Raw genomic sequence first — 14,662 nt, 5'->3', positions numbered from 1 at the left:
AATTACAAATGTTAAAGTGATACATGTCTATAAACCTGGCTACTCCAGAAGCTTAGGCTTTAAGATTCTAAGTTCAAGCCTGGCCTGAGCAACTTAAAAAGGCACTGTCTTTAAAACAAAAAAAGAATAATAAAATCCCCTAGTAGGGGCACAGTTCTAAATGTGGCAAGACAGCTGCAGATATAGTTAGTCTGCAGATATAGTTAGTTGACAGAACTCATGAATAGCATACAGGTCTGTTGAATTCAATCCCAGTGCCACAGAAAAAGAATTATTATCATGGGGGATTACCAGGGAGGCAGAATAGAGTTCAAAGCCAAGCCAGCCTTCCAGCCCAGCCTATTGAGGTCAAGGCTTGTCTAAGATGTACAAGATCCTGTCTAAAAAAGAAAGCTGAGGATGTAGCTCAGTAGCAGAGCACTTGCCTAGATTTCCTGAGGCCAAGGTTTAAGATCCAATAGTAGAAGAGGGAAAAAATTAGTTAACTTAGATAACAACTTTTCCTATAATCATATAATGTGTATGTGTGTGTGTGTGTGTGTGTGTGTATATATATATATATGTGTGTGTATATATATATATATATATATATATATACACACACACACACACATATATGGATGTAAAACTTTTTTAGCATCTATTTTATAAGCTTAGGAACTCCTGTGATCCTAAATGTAAAGCCTATTTTGAAAGATTTGCCCAACTCAAATTTTACCATAGAATGTATTCCTTTATGGTAAACACTATGTTCACCAAAGTTCCTCACTGACTAAAACAAGGCATATTTACAAAAAAGTCTCATGTGTTGATCCCTAGAACGAGATTCCTATCAATAGGAAATTAATTCAACATTTTATAAATGAACAGTTATAATGGTCTTTGAGTATCTCAAAGTCCTTCATCTATTGATCTGCTCTCTATGACCCATACTCTGGATGAGACCCCCTCACCCCATCAGTAATCTGGTCCCAAAGACTCACAGATGGATTCTCTGGCAGCCACATCGTGATAAAAATCTTGAGCACCAATGAACTGCAAAACATGAATTCTCTAATCCTATATTCAAGGAGTCAACTTTACCACTCCCTCACTCCACAGCCTAGCCATCACCTATCAAGGCCCCTGCTCTAACTGATTCTTACTTGGAATTACGCAGACCCTTCCTGGCCTCTACCTTTCAGCTATCCTTCTGCCTCTGCCTGTTCCCAAGTGCTGGGATTGCAGGGATGTCCCACCACACACTGCTTTACATTTTAAAAATATACAAAAATTTTCTAAAACCTAAATTCTCCATCCCATTTCAATACATCCTTCCATCTTTCCAAGAATAAGTAAAAATGAAAAGCTAAATCCTCCCGGGTCCAAAACCCTGCAGATACTTTAAGGTATCCAATAAAATCCTTTTCTCCCTAATTCTCCACAGAGCTCTTGCCAAGTGATTATTCTACACTTCCTGTCATCCAGCCCTCCTGCCCATGCTCACCCTAACTTCTATAGGTGACATTATTAACTCTAACCCCCATTAATACATTCTGCATACACACTGCCAGCTCGGCACTCACTCCTTTAACACAAATGTCACAATAATCCCCTATATCCAAGTCTTAATTCCTCTACTTTGCCTAAGAGATGAAAAAAGTAATTCTAAATTTCTTTGCAACACATCTAAGGCCCTCCATAGCTGATATTTCAGTACCCCCAATTCTCTGCCACACTTCGTGCTTGTTTTTTCTGTTTCTTCCCTTGGGATGTCCCGGGGCTGCTGAACACCAGCAGGGAAGGAAGGACTGAAGCTGAGTTCCGCATACGATTCTTCCTTCACATGTCAGGCAGGAAAGGAGAAAGCGAAGTCCAAAACTGGTGAGTCAGCAGGATCCAGGTCCGGCAATGAATGCTGGGGAAAGGGGGTCTCTGAAGATTTCAGTGTTACAACTTTTAGAAAACAGCTCTCTTAGACAGTAGTCAATGAAACAGCTTGTGCGCAGTATTTTATTCAGGGTGAATCAAGGGCTATAAATTAATCCTTGAGAGTGGGAAGGGGTTCTTCTCAAGATGAAATTTCATTAGCTGAGGTTAAAGGTTCAGGGGATACTTCATTTGCACGAAAAGACATTCCAGGAAACTGAACATAAAATTTCCTCCAAGGATTACATGACATTCCTCAGGTAGAAGATTGGGATCAGATCCCCCATATCAAGTGGAGAAAAGGAAACCCACTAAGAAAAAGGAGTCCCCCATTTTGCACTAGGAAAACTAAGAGCATGGCAGATCTTAGTTGGAACTTGAAACACTTAATTCTTAAAATTCTATTTTCCTACATCTACAATGTCTTCTCTAAGTCTCTAAATTTGTTGATTCTACCTGTTAACTCTTCCTAGAATCCTTTTGAGCTTTGTTTTTTTTGGTTGTTTGTTTTGGTTTTTGTTGTTGGTGGTGGTGGTGGGATTTTTGTGTTTTGTTTTTGAGCCAAGTTCTCATTCTGTGGCCTCCACTAACTGATGCTCAGGCTCCCAGAATGCTGAACTACATCTATCCACTATCTCAGGACCTATTAACCTAGTATTTTTTTGCTGCCCATGCTTCCTCTGCCCAATCCCAGCCTGACCTTCTTTGTCCACTCACCCCTCCCTAAGCCTAGGATAGGTACCTATATAGGTACTCTACATTTTTCCCGTGAATGAATCATTTCTAAATTTATCATATATCTCAAAATGGCATGTAAGCCCTTTACTAGATAAGAATGCCTTATTTCTGCAAAGGAAATGACACTGAAGCATGACGATGTGACCAAGAGAAACACTAGAGGTTCCTAGTCCCAGGAACAAAGCTGCTACTCTGCTGGCAGCTCAATCTGCAGAACTTTTCTTCAGCTGTTTCTGCTTTCTGGAGAGGCACTTCCGATTGCTCTGTAGGATAGAGAGGTCAGACCTTGAGATAGAGTGGTACCCTACATTTTCTGCTTTTATGGGCTCAATGATATGGCCTAGTTTGGTGCCAACCTTGGGAACTGTCAGCTTTTGGAAGGCCCTCTGGGTGTTCCATGTGTACCCAATAGGGTTCTGGATGGTCCTTTCAAATTGCTGGTGGTGGGTGAATGGGTGTGGAACCACCCGCACCTGATGAGTAGCTGCATGGATGTTGCGCTTCTCACTGATAATCACATTTGGCAAATTCTTGTCTTTTCTTGGAGAACTTTCAGGAGCTTTAATAAGAAAACGGCGTCTTTTTTTGGCGCTGGGTTTCAGGCCCATACCAACCCACTCACCCCATCCAGGCAATGCCAAGTCCAAGTCCTTTGGTTTATTTGCCTCTACAGCTTCCCTTTTCTCTTTTAAGAACTCCCTTATGACATCATCCCCAGCAAAAGCCTCCTTTATTAGCTGCTTATGATCTGCCTCCACTTCATCTTCCAACTCCTGAACTGTGGGCACTGCCAAAGACTTCACAGAAGGAGATGGAGTAGTTAGGAGGTTCTGTAGATCAATCATCTGTTCCTTCTTTTTCTTTCCTCCTGAGGAACCAGGATTGGTGGGTGGGTTCATCTCCTTCCACGCCCCTTTCAACACAGGTCTGGAAAGCCCCTTTTTTGGATAATGTCCCTCTTTGCCCAACTCTCCTTGTTGTTCCAGAATATGTGCTCCCTCTAGCCTTTGAAGCACCAAGAACTTCTCTGAGACAAGGTCCTCTCTCTGGATATGGAAAACAGTTTCCAATGAACTCGCTTTTTGATTCTCAGATTGATGATTTTCCTTGTTGAGTTTCTGAAGTAATACTCTTGATTCAGATAATACTTCCTGGCTGTTAGAGTCTTCTGTTTCTTGGTCACACATTGACTTAGCATTGTTGGGATCAACTCCTTCTTGAAAGGATCTTTCTTTCAACACAAGTTCTTCTGTCGCTGGTTTTTCATCTCCCTCACTCTCAGAAGATGCATGGGCCACAAATTCAGGCATCTGTTCAGGGTCTGTCTTGATCTCACCCCTTTTTGCATTGCTGTTGCAACTGCTAAACATCCAGGGATTTACACAATCTGCATTCATCTGTAGGTCACTCATTCCATCAGAGACAGAGACTATTCTCTCTTCTGAGCATCCCTCCTCTTCCTCACTCTCCGAAACTACCTGGGGTTTCTGTGTCAGTTCTCTGTTCTTAGCCAATTGTTCTTGCATAGCTTTTCGAGCTTCCAGGTCATATTTGGCCATAACTGCCTTTGACTTTGCCCATTTCCCATTGCCCTGGTGCTTTAGGCTCATCCGTTCTGTCATTCTGGCCTTTTCCATTCTTTCCAGTTCTTGCAATGCAGCACTTGGGCAGTCCTTCCACAGCTGTTCAAACTCTTTTAAGGCTTTCTTGGCCTTTCCTTTCTTTAGAACTCTGTGATACTTTTTACTTTTGATTCTCTTCTCTCTTCGAGCTCTAGCCTCATAATAGGACTGCAGAGCTCTCGTCCTCTGAAGCTCTGCTCGGCGTATCTTGGCTTCTTCCAGGTTCATGGCTTTGAGGGAGGCTTTTTCCACAGGAGTTAATAAAGGGTCTGTTACTGGCTGCTTGTTCTTATGAAGGAGGTTAAAAACTTCTTGTTCCAGAGGGGTTCTTACTTTCCAGCCAGTGAATACATGTTCAATAGGAGCAACAGCTGTCAGCTCCTTCTCCATGGGAAAAACCAACTGCTCTGCCTGCCGGTTCTTCAGAACAACAGGATCCCACTTGGAGAGCATTTGTGAGGTCTTGCTGAATGCTGCTTCCCTGAGGGTCTGGTCAGCCTCTTCTTTGTTAAGTGGTACGGTCAGAGTCTTTGACTTAACTCTATGCAGTTGTTTTTTCACAGCAGCCAGGGAAGATAATGCTGTAGTAGACCCAAGCAAATCTGAAAGGACTAGCTTTTCACCTGATCCTTCAGAAGTGACATTGAACTCTGACACCATCAAACTAGCCTCAGATCTTTCTGCCAACTTCCATTTATTCGTTCTACCAAGGGAACTGACTGCTTCCAGGAGCTTCTGACATTTCCTTTCTCCATCACTGTCCCCCTCATCTTCACTCGTACTCAGTGGGTAGTTGTCTGGCAAATCCAATAGTTCTTCCTGCTGGCTCAAAGCCAGAAGGTCTGCCACACTGCTGGCCATGTTCATGGTAGCAGTCTGCTTCCTCTCACAGGGCCTGTAAGCTCTTCAAGAAGCGTCTGGTCTCACTCATCTTTGGCTTTATCTATTTACTGCCCACTGTCATAGATGTTTTCTGAGAATCTTATTTATTGAGATGTCTAAAGAAGAAAAGACCCAGATAAATACCCCAGTAATTTCCATGTAGTCAACACATAAAATGTACAAGCCAGCCAGGATGGTAATATACAAGGCCAGCCTAGGCTATAGAAGTCTCAGTCTCTGTGTCTGCATGTCTGTCTGTCTGTCACCAGAAAATTATGACACAGGTAACAAAAACCTCAAGCCAAAGCAAAGGAAAGGAGGTGGAAAAAAAAGAATCATAAAAGAGACTTTATACAAGAGATCAGAAAGGAAATTAAGTGCAAGAGGAAGTCGAAATGGCTGTGGACAGTGCCATATCACAAGTCCTAGCAGCATCATGGCACACTACTCAAGACAAGGGTCTCAATACACTTCCTGTGAAAAGACCACCCCCATCTTCTCCACTTGCTATACCCCAGGGAACTTTAATCCATCCAAGAATTACTTTCTGAGTTGATATGAGTCATTGAATGAAATCATGCAGGTTCTTGACTGGATCTGCCTCAAGCTCGGGTCTCTGCCTCCCCAAAGGATACAGTCCCCAATAGCTGAATCTTAATGTAAATTTGCTAACCTATCAAATTCAGAATGCTTGTTCCTGTTTAATAAAAAACAAAAAAACAAAAAACAAAAAACAGAAGAATAAGAAAAAAGGAAAAGAGAAAGTAGGAAAAGCAAATTAAAGCAGGTAAAAGACAGAGAGGCAAGGAAAGAAGCACACAGCTGTGTCCTCCTAAACTACCTGTTTGCTTCCTTGGCCAACATACTTCTCTGAGGTAAGAATTTAAATTGTTGTTATAGACACTGAAACAAAAAGCTAAAAGACAGGCTCAGTGTTGCATGCCCGTAATCCCAGCACGTGGGAGACTGAGGGGACTTTAAAATCAAGACCAGCATGGGGTTACAATAAAAAGAAAAAAAGAAAAAGAAAAAAATAATAAAAGCCTGTCCCCACCCCACCATTAGAAAAACTTTTTTAGGAAGAAAATAGTCTGAGAAATAAGTGGCTGACTCCAATTTACATACCAAGTTTTATATACACGGATGGCAATCCACTCAGCAACCCAAAGTTGGTGATATGCCTGTCACTCAGGAGGCTAAGGCAGATGGATCTCAAGTTCAAGGCCAACCTGAGCCTCACAGCAAGTTCAAGGCCAGCTTGGAGTAACAGTGTGACCCTGTTTCAAAAAAAAAAAAAAAAAAAAAAAAAAATGCTACCTGAATCCACGTCATATAAGCCTTATAAGTAATAAAAGCAATGCCCGTTATCTGAATGAGAACATCACAGTGTCAGCCTGACTGCAATGTGCTAACATGTACAAATCCAATTTTCCCAAGATATCTAAGCCCATGTCCAAGTTAACTAATAGTAACTAAAACAGAACAAAACCAAGGGATGTGGTTAATAAGATGGCTCTTCCAGTAAAAGCTTGCCACTGAAGCTGGGTGAACTGAGTTTAGTCCCCAGAACCCACCGAAAAACAAGAAAGAACCAACTCCAATGTTGTCCCTCTGGCCTTCACCTATGTACTGTGGCATGCATTCAGATGGACTCAAGGGCTCCAATGCACATAGTCAAACACATGTGTACACACACACAGCCATGTATACTTACACTAGTAGTTTAAGTAAAACAAAACCTAGTTAATATTCCCAATTTATGGCTGTCTATTTATATACAGTATCTCAAACTCTTCTAAAAAGCGGTTCCTACTACATTAAGACACTTCCTTAAGGTGGAACTATAACAAAAGCTAATGATACTACTTCATGAAAGAAGGGAAGGGTGATGCACACCTTTAATCCCAGCACTCAGGAGGCAGAGACAGGCAGATAGATCTCTGCTGAGTTTGAGGCCGGCCGGTCTGGTCTACAGAGCATGTTCTAGAACATTCAAGGCTACACAGAAAGACCCTGTCTTGAAAATCCAAAGGTGGAGGTGGGGGCAGTAAAATATGAAAAACATCTACATTCTCTAAAAACAAATGAATTGGTTCTTGGCTCCTGTTCATTGGCAATACTACAGACAACTATTTAAAAATCTCACTACAGTGAACAATGGATTATAGTATTACTGCCATTCAGTAAAGAAACTGAGGCCCAGAAAAATCAAACTGCCAAAGGACAGTCATCCAGTGGGAAGATTCAAACCCAAGCACCCCTAGTTCCAGATTCATGTTTCTGTCCATCAAACCACAGTAGCCAGGATAGGGGTGCTACACTTTCCTGGGAGATTCTTGCAAGAAGCAAGCAAGTACTAATGCACAGAATTGGTAAAATGAGTAGTAGTACTTACAAAGAAGAAACCACTCAAGGGAAAGGCTATTTCTTTACAAAAATTTCCCTACAGTCTTGTGAAATAATTAAGATATACACAAATATAAAATACTAAAGAATTTGAAAACTAGAAACAAAGCTATGTTAATTAAAATAAAGATTGCCAAAAGAACCTTCAAGGAAAGGTATCTACTAGAAATTTCATACTGATTATAAAGGCAAAAAGCACCAACCTCTCCTATGCCCCAGAAATTTAACCAAGTAAGTAACCCTTACTCATTCTCATTCCAGTACCTCTCCACAAAGCCTACTTCAACATTAAAATTACAAGATCAAAACCTCTGTTGGGAGAGGGGGGAGCTGGGCAGTTGGTTGGTGGTACAAGCCTTTAATGCCACCCCACTTGGGAGGCTGGTGCAGGTGATCTCAGAGTTCAAGGCCAGAATGGTCTATAGTAAGTCACAGGACAAACAGGGCTACACAGAAAAGTCCTGCCTTGAAAAACAAACAAAAACCTGTTAACAGAGGGCATGGTGGTGCATCCTTTTAATTCCAGCACTCCAGAGGCAGAGGCATGAGGATCTCTGAAAGGGGGAGCAAGACCCTTCTGGAGAACTGCCAGATTACATAGATCCTGCCTCAAAATTACAAATTAAAAACCTCTGGTAAACTTCTCCTATCTACAAGCCTCCGTTTCCTAAACTCTGGCTTGGCCCAACCTCCCAAACTGGCAAGTGTCAAAAAGTTCTCACAGGAGACTGTCTCCCCTACAGTGACCACTTCCGACTGTCCTGAGATGGTTAATCCTGACTGTCAATTTGCCTGGATTAATAAATGCCTAGGACATTAGTAAAGTGTACCTCTGGTTAGGGGAGAGAGTGAAGGCATTTCTAGAGACAATTAGGACACAGAATGCCAGTCTAATCCATGCACGAACTAACCCCTTGAGATACACAGCATTACTGGGATGTGGAGTCTCTGGAGGAAGTAAATCACTAGTGGAATATTCTTAGTGTTTTATCTTGCCCTAGAACCTGCCTACATTCCCTTTCTGTACCTGGCTACCTTGATATGAAATGTTCTTTCAACAAGCAGAAACAGAACAACATCTTGGAATATGAGCCAAAAAAAATCTGTTCCTGACTTCTTTGATCAGGTATTTTTATCACAATAACACTGAGGTAACTAATATGCCACTCTTCCTATTCCCTTTGCAAACTCTGCCTCTTCCACTTAGTACTAACACAGGCCTCTTTCTGCTCTTATTCCTCCACAGGCAGCCTGACATGCACATGGTTTCAAATACTGTCACCTGTACAAGAGAATGCCCCAAAATGACATTCTCTATTTCTGAACACTAAACCAGTACCCTAAAGAGAAGGCCACTCCTACAGCTCACTTCTAAACCTAGAAAGATGCTCTCCCATACCCAACACCTACTTCTCTCACAATGAGCCTCAGCTCAGAGAATAATAGTGCACACAAGCCCTCCTGTTGCCTGGGTCTCCTCTCCCCTCATACTCATCACCTTGTCGTGACAGCTTTACATCTAATGTCTTGAATGTCTGCTTATCACACTAACCTCTTTAAAGGCTCAGCTAATATAACATGTTGATAGTGCTATGAGAAAATCAGTATTAATATGCAATGTTCAAAGCAGGGACTCTGTTAAGCACATCTTTGCACTTATTCGATACAGTATGCACAAAGGGACAATACTCTGCATTCAGCTGATATTCAATAAAAGAATTACAATTAGTTATATTGCCTTCATAAGTGTGTGACTAAGTATTTATATAGCTAAGTTTCCCAATTCATGCATGTTTTTTTCTTGCTTCCTTGTTTATTTAGTTTTTGGTTTTTTTTGAGACAGGGTCTCATTATGTGGTTCTGGCTGTCCGCAAACATAAACCAGGCTAGCCTTGAACTCAAAGACCTACCTGCCTCTGCCTCCTAAGTGCTGAGATAAAAGGGGAGCCACCAAACCCAGCTTAGAGCTGAAATTTTTGTTAAGTTACTGAGTAAAATATAAACTACAATGAATACTTTAGAAAATTAGGATACCTATTGAAAATCAGAAAAGCCTATCACTGAGTGTTGTGGGTGGGGATGTCTAAGTCACACCTTCAAATCCACAGTCCATATAAAAGACTCTTTTTCTGAACTATTCATCAGGCAAAAATCCAAGTTCTACAAGAATATTTAAATGTTAAGCACCCTAAAGGCAAGCAGAATGAATGCTTGGGAATATTCCCTATCTCATTCAGATACTTTACAACTTACTGAAATGACAATCTGGTGGAAAACATATTGAGATAAAAAAATATATATATGGCTGCTCAAAAAGTTCTGAAGCTCTTGTTCTATATACATTTAATTACAGTCTCAGAGCACAAATTTGACATCTAGGGGAAAAAAATCTCACATAATCAGTTTTTAAAAAGCAGCTCCCTGGATTTGCATGTAAATCATAATGATTGTTATAATCTTCAATCACTCAATATCTCACCTTTATTGCATGTAACATACTTGCAACCACCCATTTATCTACAAGATCATTAGCATGTCGTCTAATTCCAGCCAGAGGGCACAGGGACAATCAACCTGTCCCGGTTCTGTTTCCCAGCACCTGCTAAGGTGCCAGCCATAACTCAATGAGAAGGCTCTCAGTGAACAATTAACTGATTCAGGAAGGCACTATGGGTGTTCCCCCTCACAATGTCCTTCAATGTGTCCTTCTGTCTTTTCCTTCTTCAAGGAGGACATCTTGGGACTCACAGAATGCCTGTCACTCGACCCAAATGTCCTACAAGTCCACTAACTGAACTAAGACCCCTCTCCTGTAGTCACACTGCCGTCAAGGCACTTATGACAGAAGAACCAGAGACTAGGAAAATAAAATCACCTTTCAGCTCGACTTGTGAGACACCAGAAAAACCGCACTCAAGTGGCAACACTTCCTCTCGGTAATAAGCGGTTCCTGCGCTTTTAGGGGCAACTCAGCAGCACCCTTCAACAACACTCAGAACCAACGTGGGCATACAAAAAGCCTAACACAAACAGCAAAAACAACACTCAACTACAGCTCTGCAGAACCCCTAAGACCCCAAAAAACCTAGAAACCCAAAGCCACGATGGAAACCATTCGAACAGCAAACAGAGGGCTGCGTGCTACGAAAGCCATCAGATGTTAAGTGTTCTGGATTCAGACAGGCTCTCCTGGGGCTTCCAGTTTCTCCTACTAGCCCAGATCTGGGCTAAGTTAATGTGTTCACAGTGTAGGTTCTCTGGCTCTAAAATGAGAATCTTCCCGTCCTGGTTGACTAACAATGTGAATATAGCCATGCACAAAGTTCTTGGTGTGTGCTGTCTAATAAAATGCTGAATAAATGCCAGCTCCGTCATCCTAGGCAGTTATCATGAAGCCTGCCTGCCTGCCCCCTCTCTAGTTTCTATAGGATTCCCAAAAAATCTGTCCTGCTCTTTCTAATTTGAGGGGCTCTCTGTGAAAGTGATCAGAATACCTGTTCTAGAACTAGAATGGGCCACGCAGTGGGATCTTCATCTGTGAAATCCGTTCACTTGATCACACCTGAACCCCGGGGCTGCCTATGTGTGCATCGCACATCTGACTCCAGTGAGACATTTTAAAACGCACTTAGAGGAGGGGGGAACCAGAGGTTTCCCCAAGCCAGTCCTATCACTCCGCACCCACAGTTTCTGCCCCACGCCCGCAGTTTTCGGGGACCCGCTGGGCGCTGGTTCCTCCCACGGTCGCCCCGCGATCTTGTGGAGCGGGACGACCCCACCCACGTACCCGTGCCCGCGGCGGAGACCACGGTACATCCTTCCTCCCGCGCCCCCGGCTCCACGCCGGCGGTTTTCCCGAACCCGCGCGGACGCCCTACTCACCACCCACCCTCCACCAACCCCTCTTCCCCGACCCCCGCCACGGCCCAGCATCCCACGGCCCAGGCGTCCCCTCAGGCACCGGCGAGCCGCATGCACGCCGAGTGGGGGTGGGGGGAGGCCTGGCCGCCATCCCGCGACCCTCATCGCCTCACAACGGGCGCTGAGCACACTCACCACGGGCTCCGACCCACGCAGGCCTGGCTGTTCCCCGGAGCGGCTCCCGCCCAGCGCCACCTCCTCAGGACCCTGACGTAGCTGCCGGGGCTGTCCTGCGAGACGGGGAAGACCGCCCGCCGCTGGCTCAGTCTCCCGCCCAGCCGCCGCCTCCCGGTCCGAGCCCGCGACCGCGGCCACAACCGCAGCGACGTACCCCGGGCGCCGGCTGAGCAGCGTCTGTTGAGCCGCAGTCCAGGACGCGCACCCGGGGCTGGCGCTCGTTGCATATGCAAAGAGACCGCCGCCCATTGGCCCGCGGGCGGTGGCGCGTGCAGGGTTCGGCCAATCAAATGCCGGCCTGGGGAGCGCGGCGCTGGCGGCAGGGGCGGGGCGAGGTTACTATGGGTCATTCTGCGGGGCCGCCGCCGGCTGGACCTGGCTGGGGCCCGAGAGGGGCGGGGATGGAGCCCTTGGGGAGGGGAGCGGCGGGACGGACCGGCAGCAGCCGCAGCTGCAGTGGGGAGCCGGGCTGGGGGCGGTGCGCGGGAGGACGGGAGGCGTCCAGGGTGCCCCCGCTGAGAACTACACAGCCCGCTTTCACTGCCGCGATGCATAAATCTCAGTATAAAGCAAGAAATGAGCATGCTTGGGTTTGGGGGGTTTTGTTTGGTTGGTTTTTTCTTTCCCATTCTTGTCTGGACTGGATTCTTTATCCTAGTTTGAACACGAATTTCTAGCAAATCTTGCAAGGAAAAAGAAATGACGTTTGGAAATGCTTGTGGAGGGGAAAGGCTCAGAAGCTCAAAGCACGCCCTGTATTATTTCTCTTGCAAGGGCTTCGTTTAATGCGGCGTGTATCCCGTTTACTTCTAAATCTTTGCATACCCCACGTATCATGTTTCCAAAGGATGAAACTTTACTCAAAAATAATCTTTATAAACGAGAAATGTGTGTGTGTTTAGTTTGCCGTTGTATATTTCCTGTTGGGACACTGCACCAGGATATAGGCATTTACTTTACAACTGCCTCCCCCCATTCAAACAAAACATACACCCAGCAAAACACAAATGACTAAATCAGCCACTGCAGTGTAATATTAGAAAGAGACTGTTCATAGCAGAGCTGTTTTTTTTTTCCTTAGCCCAACCTATTATTTAGATGGTCTGTGAACTTTTCTTTAAGTGGGTGAAAGGTTGAGTTGCTGAGCTAGCCTCAAGCTAAGTCAGAGAGAGACTCACTTCCCAGGACGATGTGAAAACACTCAGGAAGCTGCCAGAACTTGAGCTAGGTGGAGCGATGATGTACTCTACAAAGCCAGCTTTACTACTCACCTTGGGCCCCCGGCCAGTCTAACTGACTAAAAGAGCAGATAGTGTTTGACTCAAGCAACCTGTTCCTACTAGGAATACCACATTTCTGAGGCTCTTAATTTCCCCTAGGAAACCCTGCCAATAAGTGGAATGCAGAATTTCCAGTCTACAGAGGGACTTATACCTTAGAAGTGGTAATTCAGAGTAGACTGGGAATTCAGAACTGCAAACCTCAAGAAAAACTAAGCAACTTCAAGACAGGAAAACTAACACTGAACCTTCCTCCCCGGTTAATAAACGTAAAACACACGTGTAGAATTCCAGGGGTGTCTTTCTTCTTTATCTCCTTATAGGCTAAACAATATTTTATGGGCACGTATTTACATTTAACAGAAAATACTCTTGAAATTCAGATGCTGAATTTGAATATTGTTCGTTGTTTAATACTAGCTAAACAGAAATCATTCTGTCTTCTTTGTATGGCTGTTTAGTTCTTTGTTGGAGAGGGGGAGCCAAGATCTCCTCATATAGCTCAGGCAGGCCTGGTTTTACTATGTAGACCAGGGTGGCCTAGAATTCACAGCGATTCTAGGATTACAGGTGTGATAACACCACTTTGGGATTTATTAATGCCTGGTAACAGGGCCTTACACCCTCCCCCTCTCTCCCTCTCCCCCTCCTTCCCCCTCCTTTTCCCTCTCTCCCTGGCAAATTGACTCAGAGAGTTAAAGGTGCTTAGCGCAAAGCTTGGTGACCTGAGTTCAATTCCTGAACCCATACTGTGGAAGAAGAAAACTGACTCTCAAAAGCTGCCCTTTGACCTCCCCTGAAGCCCCATGGGATACATGCACACTTATACAAGATAAATAGAATAGAAAGAAACAGCAAAACCACAACTAGGCACAGCACTAGAGGTGCTGAGGCAGGAGAGTAGCTGCTGTGACATGGACAGTGGCTTGGGCTACACAGTAAGTCACAGGCCCGCTTAAACTGTCTCAGACTAACAAACCAAAACAAAACAAGTTCAAGCCACACATTTGCTTTTCTCTTAGAAAGGATTCCAGTATATGTTCAGAGCTTTGAGGGGTATTGAATTTTGGTTACATTTCCCTTCTTTGGTGTAAAACCTCACATCAGAAGCTGTTAAGGGTCAATACATAAAACCATGGTTAGGAACAAGGCAGTCCCTTTTGCCCCTTTGATATGTTTCCAACTTACAGTGACATTAAGGGGAATTGTCTCCAATTGACATAAACACGTAATAGTCTATTTCCTGTGATGGATCATAGAAACTGTAACTGTATCAGAAAAACTACCTTTCCCATTATGATGCGGCAGCAGGACCAGATGTTTAGTTTTTTAACCGGAATGTTTTTGTTCCAGTGGATGGGTGGGTATGAATACAGCACCGGATGCTATGTGAATTAAGAAGTCTCTGACTCCAAGGAGCAGAATAATCAACTAAAAAGCAACTTTAAAATGTCACTTATAACCTGGCATGGCAGTCCAAACCTTTAATCCCACACTTGGGAGACAGAGGCAGGTGGTTCTCTTTGAGTTCAAAGCCAGCCTAGTCCACATTGCAAGTTCTAGGACAGCCAGGGCTATGTGTAGCAAGACCCTGTCTTAAAACAAAACAACAAAAAAAAAATTACTATTGTTCAACATAAAGAGATCTCAAAGGACAGGGCAAAAAACAAATACAGGCAAACAACTCCAGCACTTTGGATTTGGAGGCAGGGCAAGTTCAAGCTAGCT

At 44.0% G+C, this 14,662-nt stretch overlaps 2 protein-coding genes across 2 annotated transcripts in view; both read right to left on the bottom strand.

Annotated features, from left to right (window-relative positions):
- Positions 1-11,790, bottom strand: part of ACSL3 (acyl-CoA synthetase long chain family member 3) — a 45,144-nt gene extending 33,354 nt beyond the window's left edge. The window contains exon 1 of the mRNA XM_080932931.1: positions 11,613-11,790. The gene's annotated coding sequence lies outside the window, so the exon portion shown is untranslated. The remainder of the gene's footprint in view (positions 1-11,612) is intronic.
- LOC308433227 (U3 small nucleolar RNA-associated protein 14 homolog B-like) lies at positions 2,850-11,903 on the bottom strand (the record flags this gene model as incomplete). Its single annotated transcript, XM_080933247.1, has 2 exons — positions 2,850-5,172; positions 11,185-11,903. 2 exons carry the CDS (start codon positions 11,901-11,903, stop codon positions 2,850-2,852), a joined length of 3,042 nt encoding a protein of 1,013 aa, XP_080789373.1.
- Between the last annotated feature and the right edge of the window lie 2,759 nt (positions 11,904-14,662).

Source organism: Micromys minutus, assembly GCF_963924665.1.
Source record: "Micromys minutus genome assembly, chromosome: 19".
In the NCBI taxonomy this organism is placed as follows: Eukaryota; Metazoa; Chordata; class Mammalia; order Rodentia; family Muridae; genus Micromys; species Micromys minutus.
The sequence above is the reverse complement of the archived record's forward strand: the minus strand, read 5'-3'. Positions and strand labels throughout refer to the sequence as shown.